Source organism: Orbicella franksi, chromosome 14 (assembly GCF_964199315.1).
Source record: "Orbicella franksi chromosome 14, jaOrbFran1.1, whole genome shotgun sequence".
In the NCBI taxonomy this organism is placed as follows: Eukaryota; Metazoa; Cnidaria; class Anthozoa; order Scleractinia; family Merulinidae; genus Orbicella; species Orbicella franksi.
The window spans coordinates 13,928,501-13,941,808 of record NC_138158.1 but is presented as its reverse complement, the minus strand read 5'-3'; the positions used below and the strand labels follow the sequence as shown (position 1 = coordinate 13,941,808).

At 39.5% G+C, this 13,308-nt stretch overlaps 1 protein-coding gene and 2 pseudogenes across 2 annotated transcripts in view; 1 reads left to right on the top strand and 2 right to left on the bottom strand.

Moving 5' to 3' along the window:
- LOC145467435 (uncharacterized) overlaps nt 1–13,308 on the bottom strand; it is a 267,594-nt pseudogene that overhangs the window by 183,742 nt on the left and 70,544 nt on the right. The gene's annotated exons all lie outside the window — the stretch shown is intronic.
- On the bottom strand, nt 1,244–12,076 carry LOC145467243 (uncharacterized). Its single transcript, XM_081450795.1, has 4 exons — nt 11,875–12,076; nt 10,951–11,322; nt 1,492–1,812; nt 1,244–1,276 (listed from the first exon to the last, which is right to left on the bottom strand). Exons 1-4 carry the CDS (start codon nt 11,989–11,991, stop codon nt 1,244–1,246), a joined length of 843 nt encoding a protein of 280 aa, XP_081306921.1. The 5' UTR covers nt 11,992–12,076.
- LOC145467389 (uncharacterized) lies at nt 3,370–4,443 on the top strand (annotated as a pseudogene).

Below are 13,308 nucleotides of genomic sequence, written 5' to 3'. Positions count from 1 at the left end.
ACGGAGTCGTAGCCGGGGTCGTAGTCAGAGACGTAAGAGTGCTTACGACCTAGTGAAAATCGAAAATCGGAGCCGTAAGCGGAGTCATAAGCTCGACGGAATCGGAGTCGGAAGAATCAGAACGTTTCCATTTCTTCCGATTCCGTCACGACTCCTTCGTTTATGATCTAGTGAAAACTGACTATCGGAGTCGGAAGCAGAAGCAGAAGAACCAACCAATCACAAGGCCCGGAAGCAAGCATTGTTATTGGTTTATTCTTCGGTTTTTGCTTCCGACTCCGACGATCTAGTTTTCACTAGATCGTAAGCGACTGAGACATAAGCGGAATGGGTGTTCTTCTTCGACTCCGTCGGTTTGATTTTCACTAGATCGTATCGCTTTACGTTTCTGATTACGACTCCGACTACGACTCGGTCGCTAGTGAAAACCAGCCTAAATAATGAATTTACAAACTCAATGATGTTCATTATTTCTAAATAATAAATTTACACTCGGCGAGATAAAACTTCATTATTTCTAAATAATGCATTTACACACTCGGTGATGTTCATATTTGTAAATAATAAATTAACACTTGGCGAGATGAAAGTTCATTATTTCTAAATAACGAATTTACACACTCGGTGACGTTCATTATTTCTAAATAATGAATTTTCACACTCGGTTAAGTTCATTATTTCTAAATAGTGAATTTACACACTCAGTGAAGTTCATTATTTCTAAATAATAAATTTACACTCGGCGAGGTGAAATTTATTATTTCTAAATAATGAATTTACACACTCGGTGAAGTTCATTATTTCTAAATAATAAATTTACACTCGGCGAGGTGAAATTTATTATTTCTAAATAATGAATTTACACACTCGGTTAAGTTCATTATTTCTTAATAATAAATTTACACTCGGCGAGGTGAAATTTATTATTTCTAAATAATGAATTTACACACTCGGTTAAGTTCATTATTTCTAAACAATAAATTTACACTCGGCGAGATGAAAGTTCATTATTTCTAAATAATGAATTTACACACTCGGTGAACTTCATCATTTATAAATAATAAATTTACACTCGGCGAGGTGAAATTCATTATTTCTAAATAATGAATTTACACAGTCAGTGAAGTTAATTATTTATAAACAATAAACTTACATTCAGCGAAATGAAACTTCATTATTTGTAAATAATGAATTTAGACTCCCGGCGAAATAATTTATTTATAAATAATAAGATTTACAAACTTTATGATATGTGAATAACTATTTGAGAGATGACCTGATTTATAAATAATTGAAGTTGTGTAGTTTATTATTTATATATCATAACTCTATGATAAAAGATTATTTATAAACCAGGACGAACCTAAAATAATTATTTACATATCAGCGGGCAAGTTCTTTTGTCTGATTTATAAATAAATTTTCTGGCATTTTCAATTGTTTATAAATAAGGGGAAAATGGCACAAATTCGGTCTAAATAATAAATTTACAAACGGCGCCCCATATCCAGTGTACGCGTCGCCCAAAGTATCGCCACTAGGACAAGATCCTACCCACAATTCCACTCTAACCGTGCCTTGTGGTATGTTTTCACAGTATCCCTCAAATGATCGATGATGATGCAAATTGGGACTACCAGATGGCCAACTGTTGTACACAACAGCTTCGATTGTCATTGGTCCGCTGCATTCGTTACCATTAAACTTGAAGAACCACCGGTTACACTTAGTAGAAGAACCATAGACTCTCATAATTCCCTGGAATGAGACTTTGACCGCAGTATCAGACTGCAACTTATTAAACGAGCAATCCTGGAACAAACGAAAGTAAAATAAGTCAGAACTCATAAATAAATTTCATCACATTTTGGCTTGATTTGTATCATTAACTGGCATTAACTGAACACCGATCATCAGTTGTTGGCTCCGTGAGAGAAAGTGTCAAGCCTGGTGTTAGCCTGCTGGTGTGTTAGCCTGCTGGGATGTTAGCCTGCATACATGTTAGCCTGCGAGCAGACTGACGCTGGAACACAAGCGCGAGCGGCGAAGCCGTGAGTCGAGAAAGTGAGCCTGCTCTGATCTCTGCAAATTTTTCATTTCTACCCCGGAAACCGCAGAAAAAATAAGCCAACTAATTTTCACCGGAAGTATGAACTTTGGTAGCTCAGATTTCTCGGGAAAATTTGAAATCTTTTTCATAACAACATGCAGGCCTAATATCCGTTGTTGACAAAGTTTTGCCGAAGAAAAACCGTCAAAGTTTATGTCTAGCAAGGACACACACTTAATTCCAAGTGATTTTGCTTTGGCAGTCTGGTCTTTGATGATGGTGGTAAACAAGCAAACGCCTTCGTGTCGTTTCGTTGCCCGCTTAACGTTTGAAATACATTGTGTCTAGAATTTTTGGAAATTCAGTGGCGGATCAAGCGGATCTAGAGGACAGCCCCCTCCCCCACCCCCGCCTATTTTGGGTAAAAAAAAAAAAATCACAGAAGGAAGAGAAGCCGGCGTGGCAAGGAAACGAACGGTAGAATCCTTGCCCAGAGTGGATTCTTCGGTTCCTTTGACGCACCATGATCCGAAGAGATCTTGGATTAATCTGTTTAGAAAAGAAACGCAAAATCCGTTTTCGGAATTAAGAATTCAATCTTGGATTTTCTTAAAGAAACGCACCCTAAGTTTGATCGAATGTCAGATAACGATCTGCGAGTGAAGTTGAACGAACGATGAATAGATTATAGCCAGCGGTAAATTAAATTGTACTGGACAAAGTATTTTCCAGGAAAGGCATTTGAATAGTTGGCGACACTTAGAACTCAATTTCAGATCGCCAACACTTGTAACAAATATTTCTTGAGACAATAAAGTTTTGACCAGTTATCCTGCAAGACAGCGCGTCACCAAATGTTTTGAAATATTGTGTTTGTATTTGTTTACATTGCTCGAATTTTACATCTTGTAGGTGAATTAACCATTCTGACTACAAAACACGGTGTTTTAGCGAGTTACACAACACACGAAGTTTGTTTTCTGACAACCAATGAATTTACCGAGCTACAAATCGGAAAATTTATCTTCTGGCACTGGTCTGAGGGTGATCATGACCATTTGCCAAGCTACACGGAAGATTTGTTTTCTTACCACAACTCATGGCCATTCGCCGTCGCCGAGCTACAAAACATTAGAGACCTTACGATACGACAACGGCAACGGCGACGGCGACGTTAAGGGACTGGGTCGAGTCCGGCGGTTGCCGTCGGCGTTCCCGCAAAAAGTTTACATTACGAAAAGAACTTCAAAACTTCAAGCTTTTGTGAACCTGTGTGTTAATATACTTTTGAATTTTGTTGAGTTCTTGCTGATTATATCATGCCAAAAGTAAGAGACACTATTCTTCTATCTTTTGCCTTTAATATGATCGATGCTGCAGAGAGCTTACGTTTGTATGAAGTTAATTCCCCCAAAAATCCTAATATTCCATATTGGAGCTACGAACGATTCGATCTTGACCTGATGACAGACGACGAATGCAAGACGGAGTTCGGATTTTACAAAAACGATATATACGAACTCAGCGAAATTTTGAATCTTCCAGACCGAATAGTCTCCTACAATGGCGTGAACGTGGACAGAACAGAGGTATTTTGCATATTTCTGAAGAGGTTTGCCTACCCTTGCAGGTATGTGGATTTGGTACCAAGATTCGCGAGACCTGAGCCTCAACTTTGCATGATCTCAAACGCTGTGATGAATTCCATTTACACTAGCTGGAGACATTTGCTATTGGATTTGAACCAGCCATTGTTATGTCGCCCACATTTGCAAACATTCACAGAAGCTATCAACGTGAAGGGGGCGGCTCTCCAAAACTGTTGGGGTTTTATTGACGGAACTGTAACTCTGTAAGACCCATCTCTCGTCCAACGTGTAATGTACAATGGTCATAAGAAAGTGCATTCAATTAAATTTCAATCTATTGCTACACCAAACGGCCTAATTGCTAACCTTTATGGCCCTGTGGAAGGAAAAAGACACGACAGCGCAATGTTGGCGCAATCACAAGTGTTGAACCAGCTTCAACGTCTTTCGTTCAACCCTCACGGAGACACCTTATGTGTATATGGTGACCCAGCATACCCACAGTACCCACTCCGACCTCAACTTCAGGGTCCATTTCGCGGTGCTCGGTTAACAAACATTCAAAAGGCTTGAAATAAGTCAATGAGTGAGGTGAGAGTTTCAGTTGAGTGGATTTTTAACGATGTCGTGCACTATTTTAAATTCTTAGACTTCAAGAAAAATTTAAAGATATGCCTAAGTGCCGTTGGCAAAATGTATATTACATGTGCTCTAATGCACAATGCCCGGGTATGTTTGTATGGGACCCCTACTTCAACGTTTTTCCAGATTTCCCCCTCAACTGTCCAGGACTACTTTCAGTGATAAAAGGAACATTGCTTAAGGCTCAATAATAATAAAGAAAGAGTGTAGTTTAATGAGGAGTTTGTAATTTAGTACAAACAATTTGATTTACTTTAAACGATCATTACTATGTGACAACAACTTCCTAATTTCCTTAGCTTCACATGTCCTCTAAATTTCCAAGATGAAGCTTGTACATCTTTAACAACTTTTAACGATCACATAACTTAAACTGATTGTCTAGTTAATACAAAATAAACAAACCATTTTGCAATTAAGAACTATGAAACGGTCTCTGAACGTAAAGGTTTTTAAGAACTTTACCAGATAGTTCCATTTGCCTGCAAATTTTTGTAGCAAGGTCATAAGGGCCTGGGTTTGCTGCTGTTGCTGTTGCAATAAAGCCATATTCGTATTTTGCAGCTGTTGCTCTTGCTCTTGCTGCAATCGAGTGGCATTCCGCTGTTGCTCTACTCTTTCCTCGTGTTTTTTAGCTCTTAAATTCAACTCGGCTTCTTTCGCCTCCTTCTCCATTTGTAGTTCTCTTTTCCTTAATTCCAGTTCTTCCAACCTTTGCCGAGATTCAATTTCAACTCTTTCCTTCAGGAATGTCATAGTGTCTGCTCCACTTGCTCTTTTCTTTTTCTTCTGTTTTGGTTGGCCATCTTGGCTTCTCTCTTGACTTTGTTTAAAGGTTTCCAAACTCATATTTCGCATTTCTTCTGCTTGAGAAGCTTCTTCTTGTATTTTCTTCTTTTTGGAATCATTTAGCTTATCTGCCTCATCAAATAGGGAGATTATTTTTTCCATCATCGCATCTTCTTCACTTGGCTCGGGAGATGTTCCGGACGCTTTTTCGTCCTCGGAAACTTTCTTCCTGAAGCGCCTTTCAAGAAGCAGGTACCTGTCACGTACTGAACGTTGCGTTACACGAAAAACTGGGTCACTCGATCTTCCAAGGTGACAAGCAAGATTTCCCCAAACTTCACCCCTCTCGACGGTGCCTTTTTTGTGCTGCCAAGGATGAAATGGAAGAATCTCTTTGAGGTAGAATATGTCGTGAGCTTCGGTCGATTTCATGGCTTGGCTATAAGGAAAGAGTATAAACCTTATGAGATTGATGGGAATTGGGACATTCCAGTTTTGAACCCTTTGCCAGCGTTATGTAAGGCGGCATTTTCACAGGGGAATCAGTTTTTAAACAAATAAAAGGTACCACCACCAAACAAACTAGGCTGTCAGAATTTGGCCTGGGGGTGGCGAGAGGGGAGTTGTCCAATTAACTGAGAATAGTTCTTTTCGTATCACTTGGATACGAGAATAATAATTGCAAACAATAACTTCATTACATTGACCAAGAGAGGACAATCTAACCTATTGTACTGCCTGAAAATGGGGAAAAAATTATTGCTGTTGTGCACACAGTAAAACAAGATGCAAATTTACTTCCATAATATTTGGAAACAAACTGATAAGGAATTACCATAGATCGGAAATTATACAAAAGTAAAATATAGCTCAAATATCACATTACCTCGGTTCCTTAGCCATTCCCTTCGCTGGAATAGCGACTTGGCGCCTTCCCTTGACAACGCCAACGTGACGTCAAACGCATGCGCAGTGGTGCGTTAAGAGAGCAGACGTAGCCGTCGCCGTTGCCGTCGTCATATCGTAAGGTCTCTATTCTTTCCCGATGACGCAGGCTTTAGTTACTTGTTGTCGAAGGCTAGCGGGTCAAACTACATGCAGCTTTGCAGAAATCACACACACTTTCCTCCAAACCATACGGCGAATAGGCGAACAAAATGTCGACACAGGCAGGCTCACTTCCTTGACAATGTTGTGAACTCACTTGGCTGCGCCACGTGAGTCCACAACATTTTGACAACTGTGATGACGCGTACTCGTTGTTGATCAGAGTACAGACCACGCTAAAACGCATTCGATTTGTTCATCGTACAATTTTTCTATTTTTAGAACAAATTGCACCATCGCGTGCGGCACACCGCGTACATGCTACGTAGATTTTTGCGGATGTAGCACGGGGGAAATGGCGTCCAAAATGCCCGAAATTTTTGAAATGTTTGGTCCACAACTCAATACGTTCAAGTTTATGGCTATTAGCATTTTGCCTCAGGATTTTCACAGCGCGAAATTGAAGTCTTGTTTTCGATCTTGAAAAACTCACCTTTTCTATTAGCTCAGAGTATAAAACTACATATAAGCACCCTGGTTCTTAGTCCCTGCCTTATCCAAAGCCATCACCGTAAAAACTCCGCCAGAGAATCTCGCAGCTCTCACCATTTGATCACGCAACGTGACAGTATCCACACGAGAACCCTCGACATGTGCGTGGATCCGCGCGGATATATATCGTCAGGATGGCGCAATTTATTCTAACAATAGCAAAATTGTCCCATATCATAGGTGCGCGCGGATCCCTAGACTTACGGTCTCCGTCCCCGATTATGGCTCTTGTATGTATCTAAAAGGAAAAAGCTTAGCAGACAATAGTTTTGACACCTCCGTGAGATAACGAAAAATAGTACCTTTACCATCTGTGTTTATTATCTCATACCAAAAGAAAAAAGACGGTAGCAAATGCCATGATATCTCCCCAAAAGGGACCTTCGACACCGTTCCCGAAGCTAATTAGGCCAAACACAAATCTCAGTCACCCCAACACTATAGTTTCCTCAAACTCCGTTCAATGCAAAGCCCTTACCAAGCGTCCGTGACGTCAGATTTCCTTCTCCTTCCTTCGAAATAAAAACACGCCAAGCATCGTCTGATAATACCTAGTACTCAGTCCACACCCAACTAAATAATATAAGGGGCCAATAAAATCTAGTAACTAGTAGTAATCAGAGATTATGAGAGTGCGTTCGACGCCCTCGCTTTAACATATATACCTTAAAGAAATTATTTCACCAGCTGACTTTCAACCTTTGTCTATTGCTAAAATTAACATTTTTCAGCAGCAACCGAGGTTTTAAAGTCAGATATGCATAGTGTCAAAGTCCATGCTAGTGACGAGGTCACGATTTGTTGATAAGTTGCGTGACGCCGCCAGTTTCTGTAGACTCACAAGTTGCAAGCACAAATTCAAGCTAACATTTGCAAACGCGTGCTCGTTTAAGGTAAAAAAACTCCATGCGACTAATTTAAGTATTTCCCCAGATGAACAAAGGAGACTTTTTGATCTTGCCTTCAGAGTACTTTTCCACCGATTTTAAACAATAAAATTTCGACCGGATAAAGACTGAGCTATCTGTCGCGACTGGAACTAATCAGCATATGCAATCAAAGTGTAGATGTTCCCACGGTTAACATCCCAAAGCCAAGTCGTGTTAATAAACAAGGCCAATTCCCTCAGATTTCGATAAATGCTACCATCGAAGCGTTTAAATTCACCAAAATCTAACTCTGAGAGCACATAAAAGCGAAGCGTACGGCGACTGAATGGAAAGAAGTCAAAGAAAGATCCAGCGGAAAGACCAGCTCACATGGCCTGCTCACATACCGGTACTCACATGTTCGCCACATGTCTTATCACATGTCTTAGCATTAAACAGTGCCAGTTTACTGGCCGTGACATGCCCCTGCAAAAATTAAGCGGGGCGGCTGAATTTGCTAAGACCACTGCAACCTCGATCGATTTCGCCTGTATTACGCAGGAAGCCCAGCATGTGGACACCAACAGAAAATTAGTCTGCGTTCTCCCTACGCTCGAACGCAATAAAGAACTTTGTCCCGCTGAATAGTTAGACGATCTCGCCACTGATCTACTGACTTATACTCTGTAAGGTGGTACAATCGTTGCGCACCCATTGCGGACCTGCATCCGGCGTGCTTGGTCACGTGTTAGAGAGCTTCCTCTTGGTTGAATTTTTGAGTCGCCAAATCGGCTAAACAAGAGAAGGTGGCGTAAAATCATGTGGTGTTGTTTACCTGTTTAAATCGAAACAGTCGGTAAGGGTTTTGTGCGAGTTATTTTTGACTTATCGGTTCTATTTTTCATTGATTCTCAGGCTTTTGGTTTATTATTGTAGAATACTTGGGCTTCGATTTAACTTTGGACTGGAATTGTGTATCTAGTGTGATAGTATGAAGTTTCTGAGTTTTCGACGATTCTTCCTTACGTAGTATGTGGACGTAACAAAGATTCTTATGTCACACTTGTCTTGCTAAGTAATGATAAAAGAATAAATGAGAATGGATGCTCAGTACTCCAGTACGCAAGTCACCATTCCATTTCTCATTATCTTAAAGTGCTACTGAAACGAAATTTTCGTATGTGGGATTTTTGCTTAGTAATAAAGTTTCAACCTTATTTGGAAACACTGCAGACTTATTTTTCGCATACGGTAAGCGAAAACTGCTTTTTCAGCCGTTCGAAGTTGGCTGGTTAAGCCCAAAATTGGCGGCCATCTTGGCGCAGCCAAAACAGCCTAGTGACGTCACTGGTTGTATTACTCTCATGCCGCGCTGAAAATTTAGAATGATTATGGGAGAAAACAATACTGTTCGAAGCCCCCCAAAAAACATCTTAAGGACATCTCAGAGCTGTAAAGCAGATAATAACAGTAGCCTTAGACATGAAGAGGTGGAGAGTCGATCCTGGGGCTTTTCAGTCTATTTAATTGGATATTTGCAGGATATTCTATGTAAGCAAGCAAACGAGTGGGAGTTCTTAGATCGCAAAATGATCGGGACTCTTGGTGAAATGGCCACCACTCAGTTAAACAATATCTACACTCATAAAGTAGAAAAGACATGAAAACAAGAGAAAGCGGCTTTTGAAAATATTATCCGGACTGCTACTGCACGAATCGCAGCAACAACGCTTCGAGTTTCGAGTCGCTTCGCTTCGAGGAAACCGGACGCTTTGTGAGTTTCACCGCGGACGAGATTGTGCTACAGTGACCTTTAGTCCAGTTGTATCTGCTACATCTTACAAGTTATCAAAACAGCAACAATTTAAGAAACCCTCTTCTTTTATATGAGGGAGTGAATTTAAACTATAAAGGTAAACTAAGCTGCCATGACCCTACAGGTATGTTTTCAGGAAACGAGAGAAAGCGTGACAATGTCGGCGGCGAAAGGTCATATATACAAATTAGTTCAAATTCTGTTCAACAAACCTTCGAAAGGAGTATAAACTAGTGACGTTTTAACGAATTGCTTTGAGCTTGGATACTATTAAATGAAGATCATAGACATAAGTATGCGCTAAAGAACTCAAAGTAATCCATCGGCCGTGAAATATTGCAATTGGGAGATACGTGTAAAAGAGAAGCGAAATTCCCAATTTTTTACACTGACACGTATGCCGCGATAAAGCAAACCCTGCCGTGGATCACAATTTTCAAAGATACTCTTTGTCTACCAAAACAACTATCACTTGTTAGTAGAATTCTACTAGTATACTAATGCAAATGTTGCAATCTGATTGGCTGAGCTACTAGTATACTATCAGCCGTTATAGTTCACCACTAAATTTTCTCCGATTCTTATTGGTTTAAATTGATCACGTGAAGTACTAGCATATTTGCCCTCGAAACTAAAACTAGCATATTTGTTTTAAGAACATCAAATTTCCGCGGGGCAACATGATCAGCGCATAGTTCCTCGACAGAGACACTCTATTGTTTAATTAGAGTGCAGTGGCCGGAATTCGTCTACGAAATGGCGACGTTTTTTTCGTTTTAACAAAGTTCTGAAGGAATATTTTGATGCAAATGGATAAATTAATTCCTGAGAAGACTAAAAGAAAGACATTAACGGTTTTTTGACTTTAAAAATCTTGAAATTATTGAAAAAAGTGATGAGCGCGCGCACACAACTTCAATTTCAAATGACAATTCAATCCGAACGATCTTTCGAAGACGCAAAGTTTAATAATACGTCGAGAAGTACTTGGAAACCGTTATTCGAATTAAATTCCAGTTAGAATTCTACTAAAACAATTAGATTATTCGCTCTCGATTTCTATCTAGTTGATTCGGCCTCATCAACTATCACCTCATAGAAATCTCGAGCTCATAATCTGATTGTTAACTAGTATCATAAAATGATGCCCTCTGTGTGCAAAGAAGTACTCAACTCAAAGCTTGTGGGCCGTGAATAACTTCGTGCGGATGGCTGATGCGCTTACCGCTTTTAATGCAGTAAAGTTGCCGAGGATATATTTATATTTACTCCAAAAAGTCGATTTCGGCAGCTAAAAAAGCACATTCCGGAAGGATTTGACAGAAATAAAGTTCAATATTATTTTAAGCACCGTTAAAACTATAGTTTGGGCTAATAAAAGAGTGTACGAAAATTTCGTTTCAGTAGCACTTTAAGATGTAATATCAGTTTCGTCACCATGATATGAAACCAGCTGAAAAAACACTTCGGTTAATAACAGCATGATTCTCTCTCATATAAATCGTTGTCGAATTCTGAATTTGAATTTTAACTTACATTAGGTGATAAAAGTAATTTTGCTCATAACCATTAGCAATCCGAACATTTCTCTCTTACCTTGATCTTACCGCTATCTCGATCATCATTCAGATTTTTCCACACACATTGTTTCCAGTTTGTTTGTGGCACTGCACTAGAAGGACTTGTCACGCTTTCCCCTTTATCTCCCTTATCGCCTTTTATTCCTTGATCGCCCACAGTTCCACGCGCTCCTTTTATTCCCATCATTCCTGGCGGTCCGCTCTTTCCACGAAGCCCTTCATTTCCTTTCTCTCCCTTTTGTCCCAGCATTCCTTGCGATCCCTTGTCGCCAGTCTGTCCTTTAACTCCATCTCTTCCCTGCACTCCTTGTGACCCCGGAATGCCGGGCATTCCCGGCATACCACTGGATCCTGGAATACCCGGAAATCCATGGGTAGATATCGATTTCTAAGAAGAAAGCAACAAATACATTCACGGTATTAAAAAACATAGTGTGAAACTTTTACACCAGAGCAAGATGTTTCTTATGTCGATAGATATTGTGGCATGAAAAACAATCTGCGTTATTGTCTCTTACTGTATTAGCGAATCAGTTACTTGTTTTTACAGTACTGCTAGTGTTAGTGTGTCTGTTGGTGTATTTGTGGCCTTGCGGGTCTGCTTTGACGAGATAAAATCCTGTCAATTTTTAGACAATAGTCACGTTCTTGATATCTGTTTTTTAATCAGGTCAAATATGTTCCTACAACTTTTACATAACAATGATGTTTGCTCGATTGTGAAGCCGACTCTTACTGGGAGCAACACGGAGATCATTAACATTCCTTGACAGAATTTACTATGACTTAGGAAACAAACATTCTTATATCGCTTTCTGTAACTTATCTAAGAGTTCAGCCTCGATTTGGGAGGAAATGAGAAATACTGTAAATATTTTTACATCTCATGTTTAACAGATTGATTTTCGTTAAAAAAGACAATTGATATTCAACTTTGTACCTCACATAAGTCCTTGGTATCGCCAGCATTTTGTTGTTGAGGGCTGGCAGTGGTTTCCAGTGAGTGCCCTGTTCCACAAACCACCAACAAAGCAACAAAATACACAAACTGCGTCATGCTTCAAGAGATAAAAATATCAACACCTTATAACAGTAGAAATGAACGTCTGTGTGGTATGAACTCGTTTCATAACTGGTTCCGTGATGGTATGTGCTCAACCTTTAAGGCGCTTCTTCTAATGTCATGAAATGCAATTTAATGTCAGTCAGCGTAGATAAGACGCTATTTTTAAAACAGAGGTTATAACCCGGTAAGAAGCCTTTAATCAAGGTAAGACATAAAGTGACCTCTAATAACATAACCGCCAACAGGCTTAGTCTTCAGCTAATATTAGCTGTCAACACGCATGCGGAGTTACCTCCTGTCCCCTTCTTTCGGAGGGACTTTGATTACTCCGTAATTCAAGAGTTACAGTAAAAGAAGAGTAGTTTAGATTTTATCCTTTTTCCTACATAACGAGGTTGCATCATTTTACCATTATTTTAAGCGGGTAGTGGACATGAATGGGGCACACATTTCAAATGAAGGGTGTGCAAAATGATATCGAGAATCAGAAATCTTCGTGCAGTTGCTTTTTCCGCTAGCCAACTTAACAGTTAAACCAATTTCTTAACTTTCTAACTTAGTTGATATGATCTCTTGTTCTTGTCTCTGCGACAGGATAAAGAAGATTCGGAGAGAATAATGGAGAACAGCCAAAACGTGAAACAGAGAGTATATTAAGTGAGGGTCATAAGAACTAATTGAAAATAGATGTTTTGGGATACAATGTCAATTCAACAAACCAGGTGAGATTAAATTGTTCACTAAGGTTAAAATTTCTTCTCCCTCAGAGGTCAATGATTTCTCACAATAGTTTTCAAACAGTATTACCACGTCTTCTGTCTTACACTGAATTCCAAAGATAAAGTAGAGAACTGAGAAGTACACAAAAGCATTGCAGTGTTTTCAGCAGTGATAAGAACTTTATCAAGAGAAAACTAACTAGCTAGCAGTGGAACGCTTTGATATTTCGGTAATGACTTAATTCACTATGGATGGTTCAGTTCAACCCTAATATTTGTGTTTTTTTTTTCTGATCATGCATCAGATATATATTCCAGCATTGAAATGTAAACAACAGATTCTTTGATTATGAATTAAGTAAATAGATCAGTCAAGTTAGTAAATGCACCGCTGGCGTAGAGTAAAAGCATTGCCAGATGTTCTATTTTAGGGCTGTTATCTCAAAGAACAACAAAACTGGAAAAATACCAAAACACGTACGCTGAGATGAAAATGGAACGAGAGGGTTAAAGGTGACAGCTATCGTTGAACACACGCATTCCAGAATTTACTAAAACACGAACATGCCATCCCACGACACGTCTTGTT